A 12976-nucleotide genomic window follows, 5' to 3' on the forward strand; every position below is an offset into this window, starting at 1 on the left:
TCAAGAAACATCTTAAGACATTTTCATTTCTGCAGGCTTTTCCTTAATTCTCTTTGACTCCTGTGTTTTTCTCAGTGTTGTCTTGACCTTTTAAGCATATATTTGAATGAGTTTTGTTTTGATTGTTTAAACGCTTTGTGACCCTGTTCTGGAAAAGTGCTCTATAAATATACTTACCTACTTACTTATGAGTTCCTCATATCCTCCATTTTTTGTAAGTCAGGTTATTATTTATTTTCTTTCCAAAAAATTTGAGTGAATCCAGAATAATATTTGTAAATATAAATTATTTCTTGAGAGCTCTTTTTGTTGGTTCTACTCGGGTGCTTGTGTGACTCTTGACAAAGTTGCAGGTGAATTGTGTTGACAGTTGATGAATTCTGATATTTTACCTTTCAACAAAATGTGGTACCTTAATATATGATATTTTTATTCATTACAAGATGAAGTCAGTCATTTTTTAAACAAAGATTGTATGAATAACATTTTAATTTTAATATTACGTGTATTTAGCTTTTATCAATAAAGAGCCTTTTTTTTTTAACTATCCCTTTTTTTTTTCTTTGGCTTTTTTCTCCTTTATTTTTTGCTTGATGACCCCTAACAACTGTTGCTGTATAAAAAGTGCCCCCTGAAATACTTTATTTGGGGGTTTAGACGCTCCATACAAACTCAATAAAGACTTAACAATGATTCATCTCACTTCCTCTCAGTGAACTCATCACCGTTTCTGGCGCACTTTCTGTTGGTTCTACTCGGGTGCTTGTGTGACTCTTGACAAAAGTTGAGGTGTATTGTGTTGACAGTTGATGAATTCTGATATTTTACCTTTCAACAAAATGTGGTACCTTAATATATGATTTTTTAAATTCTTGCTACACCACTATATTAAGAGTGGTAGACGATAAATACTCATTTTTAATTTGTTTAAAGATGAAGTCAGTCATTCTTTAAACAAACATTGTATGAATAACATTTTTATTTTAATATTGTGTGTATTTAGCTTTTATCAATGAAGACCCTTTTTTTAAGCTATCCCTTTTTTTTTTCTTTGGCTTTTTCCTCCTTTATTTTTTGCTCGATGACCCCTAACAACTGTTGCTGTATAAAAAGTGGCCCCTTAAAATACTTTATTTGGGGGTTTAGACGCTCCATACAAAAAACTCAATACAGAATCAACAATGATTCATCTCACTTCCTCTCAGTGAACTCATCACCGTTTCTGGAGCACTTTCTGTTGAATAACATTTTTATTTTAATATTGTGTGTATTTAGCTTTTATCAATGAATAGCCTTTTTTTTTCCTTTGGCTTTTTCTCCTTTATTTTTTGCTCGATGGCCCCTAACAACTGTTGCTGTATAAAAAGTGGCCGGTAAGACGCTCCATACGAACTCAATGAAGACTCAACAATGATTCATCTCACTTCCTCTCAGTGAACTCATCACCGTTTCTGGAGCTCTTTTGTTGGTTGTACTCAGGTGCTTGTGTGACTCTTGACAAAAGGTGCAGGTGTATTTCAACAAAATGTGTGTACCTTAATATACCACTATGTTAAGAGTGGTAGACGATAAATACTAATTTTTAATTCATTAAGAGATGAAGTCAGTCATTCTTTGGGGTGATTTTAAATGACAGGTGGCCACAGCCCCAGAGCCGCCAAAGCCTTGGTTGCGGCCATGACTGGAAAAGGTGAAGCAGTGAGAAATTTTCCATCAATCTTTTCACTCCTTTAACAAAATATTCTGCCTGTTGTTTCTCCAAACGCGTCTCCAGCTGCAACAAGTGTCCAGAGTGCGCAGAAGAAAACGCTCGCCTTCTTCTTCATTTGGCTTCGTGCGCGTGTGTGTTTTTGCGCCTCAATGTCTGGATCAGGTTCACGCCGAGCATATGTGTGAGAGCGCGCGCTCACGCACGTCAGCCCGGGGAGGGTCGAAGCTGCTTGAAAATGCACCGAATGTGACCGTGGAGAGTCCAGACACCAGCGGCGAGTGGACGGGCAGGTCGGAGAGGCGGGAGGGAGGGGGGGCTCGACACCATGGCAGTGGCGCAGACGTGACGCCGATCCTTTAAAATAGAACCAAAACAAGACGAGGACACTCAGCTGGTTCCAAAAAAAAAAGAAAAAAAAAAAAAAAGAATAGGAGGAGAAGCGGCGCCCCTTGTCTGGCGGGGAAAGATGACAGTGGTGCCCGGAGAGAACCTGGATGAGACCGTGGCACTGGCCGCCCTGTCCGCCCAGGAGGTCTACGACCCGGAGCGCGCCGAGAACCAGGAGTGCTGCGAGCGGGTGGTCATCAACATCTCCGGGCTGCGCTTCGAGACGCAGCTGAAGACCCTCGCCCAGTTCCCCGCCACCCTGCTGGGGGACCCGCGCAAGAGGATGCGCTTCTTCGACCCGCTCAGGAACGAGTACTTCTTCGACCGGAACCGACCCAGCTTCGACGCCATCCTCTACTACTACCAGTCCGGCGGGCGGCTCCGGAGACCCGTCAACGTGCCGGTGGACATCTTCATGGAGGAGATCAAGTTCTACGAGCTGGGCGAGGAGGTGATCGAGAACTTCAAGGAGGACGAGGGCTTCATCAAGGAGGAAGAGCGCCCGCTGCCCGAGAGCGAGTTCCAGCGCCAGGTCTGGCTCCTGTTCGAGTACCCGGAGAGTTCGGGACCCGCCAGGGGGATCGCCATCGTCTCCGTGCTCGTCATCCTCATCTCCATCGTCATCTTCTGCCTGGAGACTTTACCCGACTTTCGAGAGGACTCCAGGACGTTCGAGGAGCACCTGGTGGTGAACGGAACCGCGCGCGTCAAGAAGCCGAACCCCTTCACCGACCCCTTCTTCATCGTAGAGACCCTCTGTATCATCTGGTTCTCCTTCGAGTTGCTGGTGCGGTTCCTCGCCTGCCCCAGCAAGCCCGCTTTCTTCAAGAACATCATGAACACCATTGACATCGTGGCCATCATGCCGTACTTCATCACCCTGGGTCTGGAGCTGGCCGAGCACCAGGGCAACGGTCAGCAGGCCATGTCCCTGGCCATCCTGAGGGTCATCCGTTTGGTGAGGGTGTTCAGGATCTTCAAGCTCTCCAGACACTCCAAGGGGCTCCAGATTTTGGGGAAGACCCTCCAGGCCAGCATGAGGGAGCTGGGGCTCCTCATCTTCTTCCTCTTCATCGGGGTCATCCTCTTCTCCAGCGCGGTCTACTTCGCCGAGACGGACGACCCGGAGTCGGGCTTCAGCAGCATCCCCGACGCCTTCTGGTGGGCGGTGGTGTCCATGACCACGGTGGGCTACGGGGACATGTGTCCGGTGACCATCGGGGGTAAGATCGTGGGGTCCCTGTGCGCCATCGCCGGCGTGCTGACCATCGCTCTGCCCGTGCCCGTCATCGTGTCCAACTTCAACTACTTCTACCACCGGGAGACCGAGCACGAGGAGCAGTTCCAGTACACCCACGTGACCTGCGGTCAGCAGAACCCGCCGTTCGGAGAGTTCAGGGGCAGCGACAGCAAGCCGTCCTTGACCAAGTCCGAGTACCTGGACAGCGAGGACGCGCACAGCATCAAGTACACCAACTGCAGTCCGCACAAAGCCTACACCGGGAAGCTCACGGACGTGTGATCGATATTCTTCAGATTCGAATCCGCTTCTTTCAGCGCAACTCTGGCTTCAGTTTAAGGCGAGCTGCTTCTTTCTGCCATCCCATAATTGACCACATCAAGCGAAGGTGTCTTCCATTACGCGCGCCATTAGCACTTTATGACGTCATAATTGTTAACAATAATGTTATTTTCATGACGAGCAAAAGTGATTGAAGTCATTTTCGATCACTGGAAAACGTGGATTTGGATCTACACAAAAAATAACAAAACACGTTCCTGTCAGATCACCATCTACGTCACTTTAATGTCAATCATTGATCGATCAATTGGATTGATTCCAAGCAAACTGACAGGATTCGTGCGCGTCAATAATATTCTGATCGAGTTCACAGCGGAGTCAAAGGCTGCTAAAATGCACATGTTTTTTTTAAAGCCTGGAGCGCACCCTTGCGGCAGTCAGACTGCACTACAACACTCGAGTGGATGCAGTTGCCATAGCAACCTTCCAGACTTTCCTGTATCGTCTGCCTGAGGAGTGAGAGTAGAAATGAGGCACAGATACGCCTGACAACCACCATGTTGTAGAAGCCTCCATGTTGTCGATCTGAACCGGATGAACCCGAACGCCTCACTTTTATTAATAGATCGTGAACATTGGGGGAAATATCAACTTAAAGCGACACAAAGTAGTAGATATGTACCTTAATGATAGATAAAATTAGACGTAAAACCCTAAATATGATGAGAAGATCCAAAATGTGTTTCTTTTAAAGAATGCCAATGTATATTTTCTCAATCTCTACTCGTGAAAAAAGAGAATGTAATAAATAAACCAAGCATGACACTGAAAAAATGTCAATAATTAACTTCATTGAAAGCATTTTGGCTTTGATGCTCTGGTCAAAAAACTCAAAAATATTCATCTAACATCGTGAAAATGTATATAAGGTGTGTCAAGGTAAAGCAGTTTTTTGAAAATGCACTTTGACAAAACACACCTGAAACAAAAGGACGACAAAATTCATCTTTTATTTGGCTATTTGAATATTTTTTGCTTAAAACAATAAAACATAATTATAAATAACTTTAAAATTGCGTCTTAAAGACATTATAGTACATGTTGTTGCTGCATCCATGTATGAAATAAGTGTAATTAATTGACATAACAAATCAAATAATGTTTTCATGCATCAGATAGTTGCAGGCAAGAACAGTTGAGAGGTTTAATGTCCACCCTGGCCACCGTAGATCCCTCAGACTAGATGATCTGAAACTTCCTGCACACTCCAGTTCAACGTTACCGTTCGGACCATCACCCTGGACTGAAACCGAAGGACTGATGGAATACAAGTGTTCATTTCTTCACCGTAAAAGTCTAAACATCTGCTGGATTAATGTGAGCGGGACTGAAGTTTGGAAGCCTGCATGAGGTTTCAACAAGATCCACGTGACCATGAGATGGAGGTTCGATCAGAGGTGAGTACCTGCTTCACTTTGAATCTTGTGTGTCTTTAAAATGTTTTAGAATTCGATTTATTTTCTATTATAGTCAAGAGGACCTCATAAAGAGTTTTTTTTTAACTTATTATATTTGCTATTCTATTCATTATCATTCAGTAAAGTAAAGTCTTTCACGGCTGAAAATAGATTTGCTCATGCAGTACTGTTATCTGTCCTGCAGACGGCAGTATTGCTGCAAAAATGACTCGAGTCTTAAATCCACATTCAGGTCCAAGACAACATTAGTAGATGGTCAAGGTCACCCAGACTTGGTATGAAGGTCAAAGTGAACTTGGTATGGTAGTAATTTGTTTGTAGTTCACATGTGTCTAAATCAATGATCTTTTGACTGATAGTGGATTATTAAGGTTTGTTTATAAATAAAAACTGTGATACGGTTCAGTTGTGAAAAACAAGTCTTGTTGCTCATCAAGGTTAAAATACCTGAAGTGTATTTATTTCTTGTGAAAGTGCAGAGTGAAAAGAATCATTCTCAGTATTACAATTGATTAATCAATCCATGGATAATCCATGTAACTATTAATCCATCAATCCATCAATCTAAATAAATATGTATACATTCATCCATCCATCCATATAAGTATTTATTAATCCATCTATTAATCCATATACCATAACTATTAATAAACCCCGTCCATCATCAATCCATCTGAATAAATATGTATACATCCATCCATTCATATAAGTATTTATCAATCCATCTATTTATACATCCATGCATCCATCCTACTATCTAAATAAATATCCATCCATCCATATAAGTATTTATAAATCAATCCATCTATATAAATATTACTAAACCAATCCATCCACCCATCCATATAACTATACATCTATCCATCCGTCCATATAACTTTATATCTATCCACCCATTCATCTTTCCATATAACTATATATCATCCACCCATCCATTCATCTATCCATATAACTATATATCCATCAATCCATCCTTCTATATAACTATATATATTCCACCCATCCATTCATCCATCCATATAACTATATATCCATCCATCCATCTTTCCATATAACTATATATCCATCAATCCATCCTTCTATATAACTATATATATTCCACACATCCATTCATCCATCCATATAACTATATATCCATCCATCCATCTTTCCATATTCAATTCAATTTATTCAATTCAATTCAATTTTATTTAAAGTGTCTTATCATAACAAAGTTATCTCAAGACACTATACAGTTGAAATAAGACTATAGTTGATTAAGGAAAAATAGATCCCAGCAATTCAACAAAGAGCAAGAAACAAAACACTTTACAGTGAGCAATGGCGAGGAAAAACTTCCTTTTAGAAGGCAGAAACCTGGAGCGGAACCAGACTCATTGTTGACGGCCTGCCGCTTTGACCGGCTGGGAGGAAGGATGGGGGGGTAGACAGATGGATAAGGAGAGGAGTGAGGGAGGATACAGTGAGAGAAAAGAGGAGAGCGTAGGAGGGTCCATGGGGGTGCCGGAGAGAACTCGGGACCCAATGACGTGGCGAAGATCCCGGATCAGCAGCAGCATATAACTATATATCCATCCACCCATTCATTCATCTATCCATATATAACTATATATCCATCCACCGATCCATTCATCTGTCCATATAACTATATATCCATCCATTCTTCCATATAACTATGTATCTATCCAACCATTTATTCATCCATCCAAATACTTATATATCCATCCACCCATCAATTCATCTACCCATATAACTATATATCCATCCATCCTTCCATATAACTATATATCCATCCATCCAACCATATAACTATACATCTATCCATCCTTCCATATAATTATATAACCATCCACCCATCCATTTAACTATCCATATAACTATATATCCATCCATTCATCTATCCATATAACTATATATCCATCCATCCTTCCATATACTATATATCCATCCATCCAACCATATAACTATACATCTATCCATCCTTCCATATAATTATATAACCATCCACCCATCCATTTAACTATCCATATAACTATATATCCATCCATTCATCTATCCATATAACTATATATCCATCCATTCTTCCATATAACTATATATCCATCCACCCATCCATTCATCTATCCATATAACTATATATCCATCCATTTTTCCATATAACTATTTATCCATCCAACCATCCATTCATCCTTCCATTAGTCCATTTATCCATCTGTTGATATATAAAGACTTTAAGTTGACATAAGTAAATCTGTCTTTTCAACTCAAAATAATTACCATAGTATTTTATATAATCTGTAAAGAGACATTGTTAAATATATATATATATATATATATATATATAGTGAATTATTTAAGGCCACTTGTATATATATATATATATATATATATATATATATATATTAATTATTTAAGGCCACTTGTATATATATATATATATATATATATATATATATATATATATATATATATATATATACAAGTGGCCATAAATAATTCACTTGCACAACACGTACAAACCAAACCAAAGAACAGGGGCGTGAACTTTCAGCTTCTTCTACACCACAAGGTTACAGATCTTTAAATGATGTAAGTGTACAAATAATAAACCAATTCCCATCAAAAGTCAAGATGTTCTTGAGCGAACATAAGTTCTGTTTCAGGAAATAACAAAAGTCAAATTTTATAACCCTAATGTAATATAATCTAATACATATGGTTTAAAAAGTGTAATACCAAAATCTGGACCTTTCTCTCCCGGGGTCAGGGGTCAGGGGTATTTAAAGAGTGAATGCGCACACTTATGTCACCTTCACTTGACGGAATGCGGTCACGGGACCTGCGTAACCCTAAACTAGCAGCTGTCAGGACGCGGTCGTCATGGCGACCGGATCACAATAACAACGTGTGGAGGTGGCATCCAGGATTCCATTGACATCACCCAGATTTGTTCTAAAGCTGCCAGGTTTATTTTTACCGAGAAGAACAGATGCGGCACCTATCATCCGCTCACATCTGATGTCCAGTGCTATTCTCGGATGTAAACAATAAATTCATAATGCGATACGCCACCTGCTGGTTCGACAAATAACATGGACTTAGTTGTTATTACTGCTATGATTAGATATCTTCTTTCATTCCCTTCCCGTAGAGCGTCTATATTTAGGAGCTCCTCAGTGGAAAATCTGCAGTCATTCTGGAGGCCAACTGAGTTTACCTCCGACAAATATGTAATAATAATAATAATATAAACTTTTTTCAAAGGCCCATTAAGCCAAACAAAAGAACGTGATGAAACTGTTTTTTATTTTATTTTAATTAACCCCTGTGTTATCTCAGGGTCAAGGTGACCCGAAGGCCCGAAAACAAATGTAATTGCTTTATCCCTTGTGTTGCTTTTGAAAGAGGATGAACGACCTCCACTGCTGCATTTGTTTTTATGGAAGCCAGGGATGTCGTTCACCTTGAACCAGACACAACACAAGGGATACCACAAACACATTTGTTTTCTGGCCTTCGGTACCCTGACAAGTTTAAAGTAAAATTAAGTAAAATAAGACTTAGTATATTACAGTATATATTTATATAAGTATATATATATTTAGTATATACTTACAATAGTTCAAAGTTATAGCTGCCTGTTCTCATGTGGACCACGTTGCTGTCATGTCGTAAATTGTTTATAAGAATTCTAACCCTATAAATGACTTCATGTTTTCATTCTTCCAGAACCGTCACGTCTCCACCTGCCTCATCAGACGAAACAGCTTCTTCTCCTGCTTTTGTCTTTTCTTCCTCCAATGAAGGAGGATTAACCGCGGAATTGTTTCATCACGAGAGGACGTCCTGACTGACAGCTGCACAGAGCGGAGCTGGCGTAGGTACGACAAACGTTTACTTGAATCACCAGTGACTAATATTTACAACTCGTCTGCCGGCTCGCCGACTCCCGCATCGCCCCTCGTGGAACGTTGTTTTCGTGCTGTAAAGAAATACGAACTTGTAATTCCTGTCTGCATATCATATCCGAACCAAAACTTTGCATGCTGGGAAGGTGAGACGACTCGATGGAAGAGATGGGAACAACGTCATCAGGTTTAGAGAAATAAATCTGTTCTGTCAGAATTTATATTTTCTAAAATATTGTACTGTGTTGTTCTTTTATATGAGTAACTGTTTTACCATTTGTGCTTTTTTTTATTTTTACTTTCTTTGCCTTGATTAAATCAACGCAGGCAGCTCTGGCGAGACGAATGCCAAAAAAAAAAAAAAAAAAACACCACCAAAAATTACGAATCACATTTCCAGAAAGACAAAGTCTGGTGTGCGACTAAAAAAAACACATTTGAAAAAGCATTTGCTTTTATTTTTTATCGATCATTTTGAATGTTTTTTTGATTGTGGTTTTGGATCGGAATGCTGTATATCTGTTGATAACATCTACCTCTGTGTCTTCCCGCCATCGACAGAAGCTTTAAATCCTTCGCTTGTCTGTGTTGAAGATTGTGTTTAGATTAAAAAAAAACAAAACAAACCGACATCTTCAAGTTCAAGCCAATATTGGCCTTCGATTCAATTTCAAGACATCTTTTTGCACTTTTAATTTATTTGTGAACATGTGAAGGAGTGTGTGAATGTGTGATGGTATAGATGTGGCTCCGCTTGTCTTAAAGAACCAAAATCATCTTTTATTAAAATCAGGCAGAAAGATGGATTTAAAATTTGACTCAAGGGTGTGTAAGATGGCCGCTGTCCACTTTTATATTGATACTGTACGTGAATGATCTTTAGTCGTATCTTTGAGATGCACTTGAACACAGTGGTCCCCAACCAGTACCGGCCCGTGAGGCATTTGATACCGGGCCGTAGAGAGAGAGATTATTAGAGAAGAAATAATTTCCATTGTATCGATAAAATATTGTCTTAAAGATATTTTACTTTTGAAAAGAAAGAAATGGAATTTTTTCGAAAGTCATATTAGCATGTGATTCATGACATGTCAAGATACTTTTTTGGTCAAGTTTACTAAGAAAATAAGCAGTAAAAAAGAAAAAGTATGTAGTGGATCATCGTGTAGAGAAAAAAAGCCCGGGGCTCTTGCTGACTCAGCGTTATGATGAGATGTGTTTTTTTGCACTAAAAGGTTTTTGCAGGTCATACTTGTTTATTTTCATCTGTAGGCCGGTCCGTGAAAATAATGCCGACATTAAACCGGTCCGTGATGCAGAAGAAAGTTGGGGACCGCAGCTTGAAAGTACAACTCAAAGACTGCAGTAATCGATTTAAAAAAAAACAACCTTAATAACTTTAAAAATTCCTCCATGAATGATTCAGTGTAGAAGTGACAGACCAACACCACGTTCCATGAAGTCCATCTTAGACTCATCTATAATCTTGTTTTTTTATAATCAGTCAAATGAAAAGTGTCTCTGTTGTCAGTTTGTTCTTGGAGAACTCCATGTGTCTGATGTGTGCTCCAGCTGTGACCCCCGCTGGCCACTCATGTGTCCTGCTACTGTACGTGCAATAATAAATAGTGTTTCCCCGCCAGCGCCGCGACGTGCCGATGACTAAAGGCGGCGCTCACGTTCGTCACCGCTTCAACTCCAAACTGACCAGAGTTGTTCTTCTTTATGCTGCGTTCAGGTTCCGTGTGCAACAAACGAGACAAAAAGCAATAGTGTGAGTGAGTTGTTTGTTTTTTTTTATTTCCAGATGTTTCCGTCGCCATGTGATTGTAATCTATTTTTGATAAAATAAATATATGATCGAGATTGTATTCAATCTTCATGTGTTTCAGACGAGCACACATGACGTTGTTTTTATTTGTGTTTGTTTGTGCGACTCATCTTCATCGGAACACATTTCATGATTCATTTCACCAAAAGATGTTGACGTTGTCTCTAACGTTGGAGCTCAACATTGACATAAACAACACATTGAATGAGCCAATAAACAAGTTCAAATGTCACCGATTGTTTATAACATTAAAAGACACTGAAATAATAGGATCATTTCAACACTGTCATTGTAATGTTTTGAACTCAATCTAGCATTTAAAATATTCAACAAATAAATGTGAAGTTAATGTACTGAAACTATCTGCAACACAACAAACCAACCAAAAGTCACTTTTCTGAAGTGAACTGATCCACTAGCAAACAGGAAGTATCATGGTCTTGACCAAAGACTTTCGATATAAGCTGCAAAATAAAAATGTATCTCATTGAAATGGTAGTAAACAATGCTAATGCAACTTTAGCTTTGTTTTGCTAACGTAACATCATGCAGGGTCACACAGCTGTGTTTGACAATACATTCATTTATTTTAGCCATAAAATAAAAACGTTTATTTCCAATTTCACTTAAGACACAGCGACAACTTGGCCTCGATTGGCACAATTATAAGTCTGGAAATTCCTTAATGTTACTAATAATATTCTGTTGATCAAGAAATAGAAATGATTAAAGACAAAGCAATTCACATAGAAAACAACGCTTTAATGAGAGGATATTGCTGTTTCATTGTATAATGTGTAAATAGTACTTTTGTTCAACATAATGATGGAACTCATTTTGTTTCATCACTACCATCAATACTAATAACAGTATCTTTCAGACTTCAACAAAACTCTAACGTAAAAAAAGTAACCGTCACATGTTGTCGAGTGTAAACGTCCTCGACAGACTAAGAAATGTTCAGTCAGCGCCAGTGAGCAATAATCCATGAAGAATACAGTATCATCAGCAAATGTTTTAATTCTGGTTGGTAATAATGAGTTAGTAGTGCCTTAATTATGACCAGGTTTATTTCAAATCCATCCCTGAATTACTGCAGGAGAAAAGAGAGAAGAGTCTGTCTGTGATGGTTAAAGAAACAATATACATGTTGTTGAATGTACAGTTTTACATCTTCCTATTTGCTGTTGTTTTTTTTTGACAATGTGTATGTTTAAAAATAACATTAAATAGCTAGTATAGCTTATTCTACACATTTATATTTTCTCACCAACATAAACATAAATGTATATTGTATATAGAGTTTACATTTTTTAACAAACTATATTAAGAAAGACTATGGCAATGATGTAATATTGGTCAAAAGTAAAATAAATAAATAGTATTGATGATTCATTGACAGATATAACTTGTACATGATTGTATATCATGGCTTTTATTTTTATTTGTATTTTTTTTTAATATATCTAGTGATATAATTATTGCAAAATCTTCTCCAAACAGCAACACTGTCCTAAAAGCAACATTAACTAGTCTCTACTAAACACCAGACAGTAAATAAATAAAACTTGAATAATTTAATGTTTTTTTACCTCACTCTTATGCAATGTCGGCTCATGAGTGAATCAGAAAGACACTCATCTGCTTTTAAGCTAATCTACATTATTTCCTGAAACGAGGACAAGACTGAGGAAAACAAGAAAGACTGAAACAAAAGCATCTCATCTCCGTGTCGGCGACGTGTCGTGACTCCATCCCGTTTGTCCGCTGTGTTCACGCTGACAGAGAATGCAAGACACTGTGTAAATACAAAAACAATGAATAAATTGTCTTCACAACTGGTGGTTAAAGTTTCTTACATAGGTTGTGTTACTCGTGCAACACCGACCAACGTGCGTGAACTGTAAACGCACAACATTGTGAAAAATATGGTTGTGTCGACGTCTCATGTGGCCTTTTGTTTCTCTTCAAAGCAATGATTTGTACAACACACTGTACTTTATGTTTCTACCACCTCTGTTTAATAAATAAATGAACTGTGCTCCGATGTCTCGTCTCTTTTCTTTAAACTCGTGTCGACACTATCGTGTGATTGATTTATGCTCCCACAGTTTTTAAATTAGAATTTAGACTTTTTCT

The 12976-nt window shown here is 38.9% G+C and overlaps 1 protein-coding gene across 1 annotated transcript; it reads left to right on the plus strand.

Annotated features, from left to right (window-relative positions):
• The first annotated feature begins 2027 nt into the window (after positions 1 to 2027).
• LOC148083786 (shaker-related potassium channel tsha2) lies at positions 2028 to 12881 on the plus strand. The gene is made up of 2 exons (XM_087786948.1): positions 2028 to 5077; positions 8828 to 12881. Exon 1 carries the CDS (start codon positions 2178 to 2180, stop codon positions 3618 to 3620), a length of 1443 nt encoding a protein of 480 aa, XP_087643074.1. The 5' UTR covers positions 2028 to 2177; the 3' UTR covers positions 3621 to 5077; positions 8828 to 12881.
• The last annotated feature ends 95 nt before the right edge of the window (positions 12882 to 12976 follow it).

The sequence above is a fragment of the Callionymus lyra genome, chromosome 3, assembly GCF_982586985.1.
Source record: "Callionymus lyra chromosome 3, fCalLyr1.hap1.1, whole genome shotgun sequence".
In the NCBI taxonomy this organism is placed as follows: domain Eukaryota; kingdom Metazoa; phylum Chordata; class Actinopteri; order Syngnathiformes; family Callionymidae; genus Callionymus; species Callionymus lyra.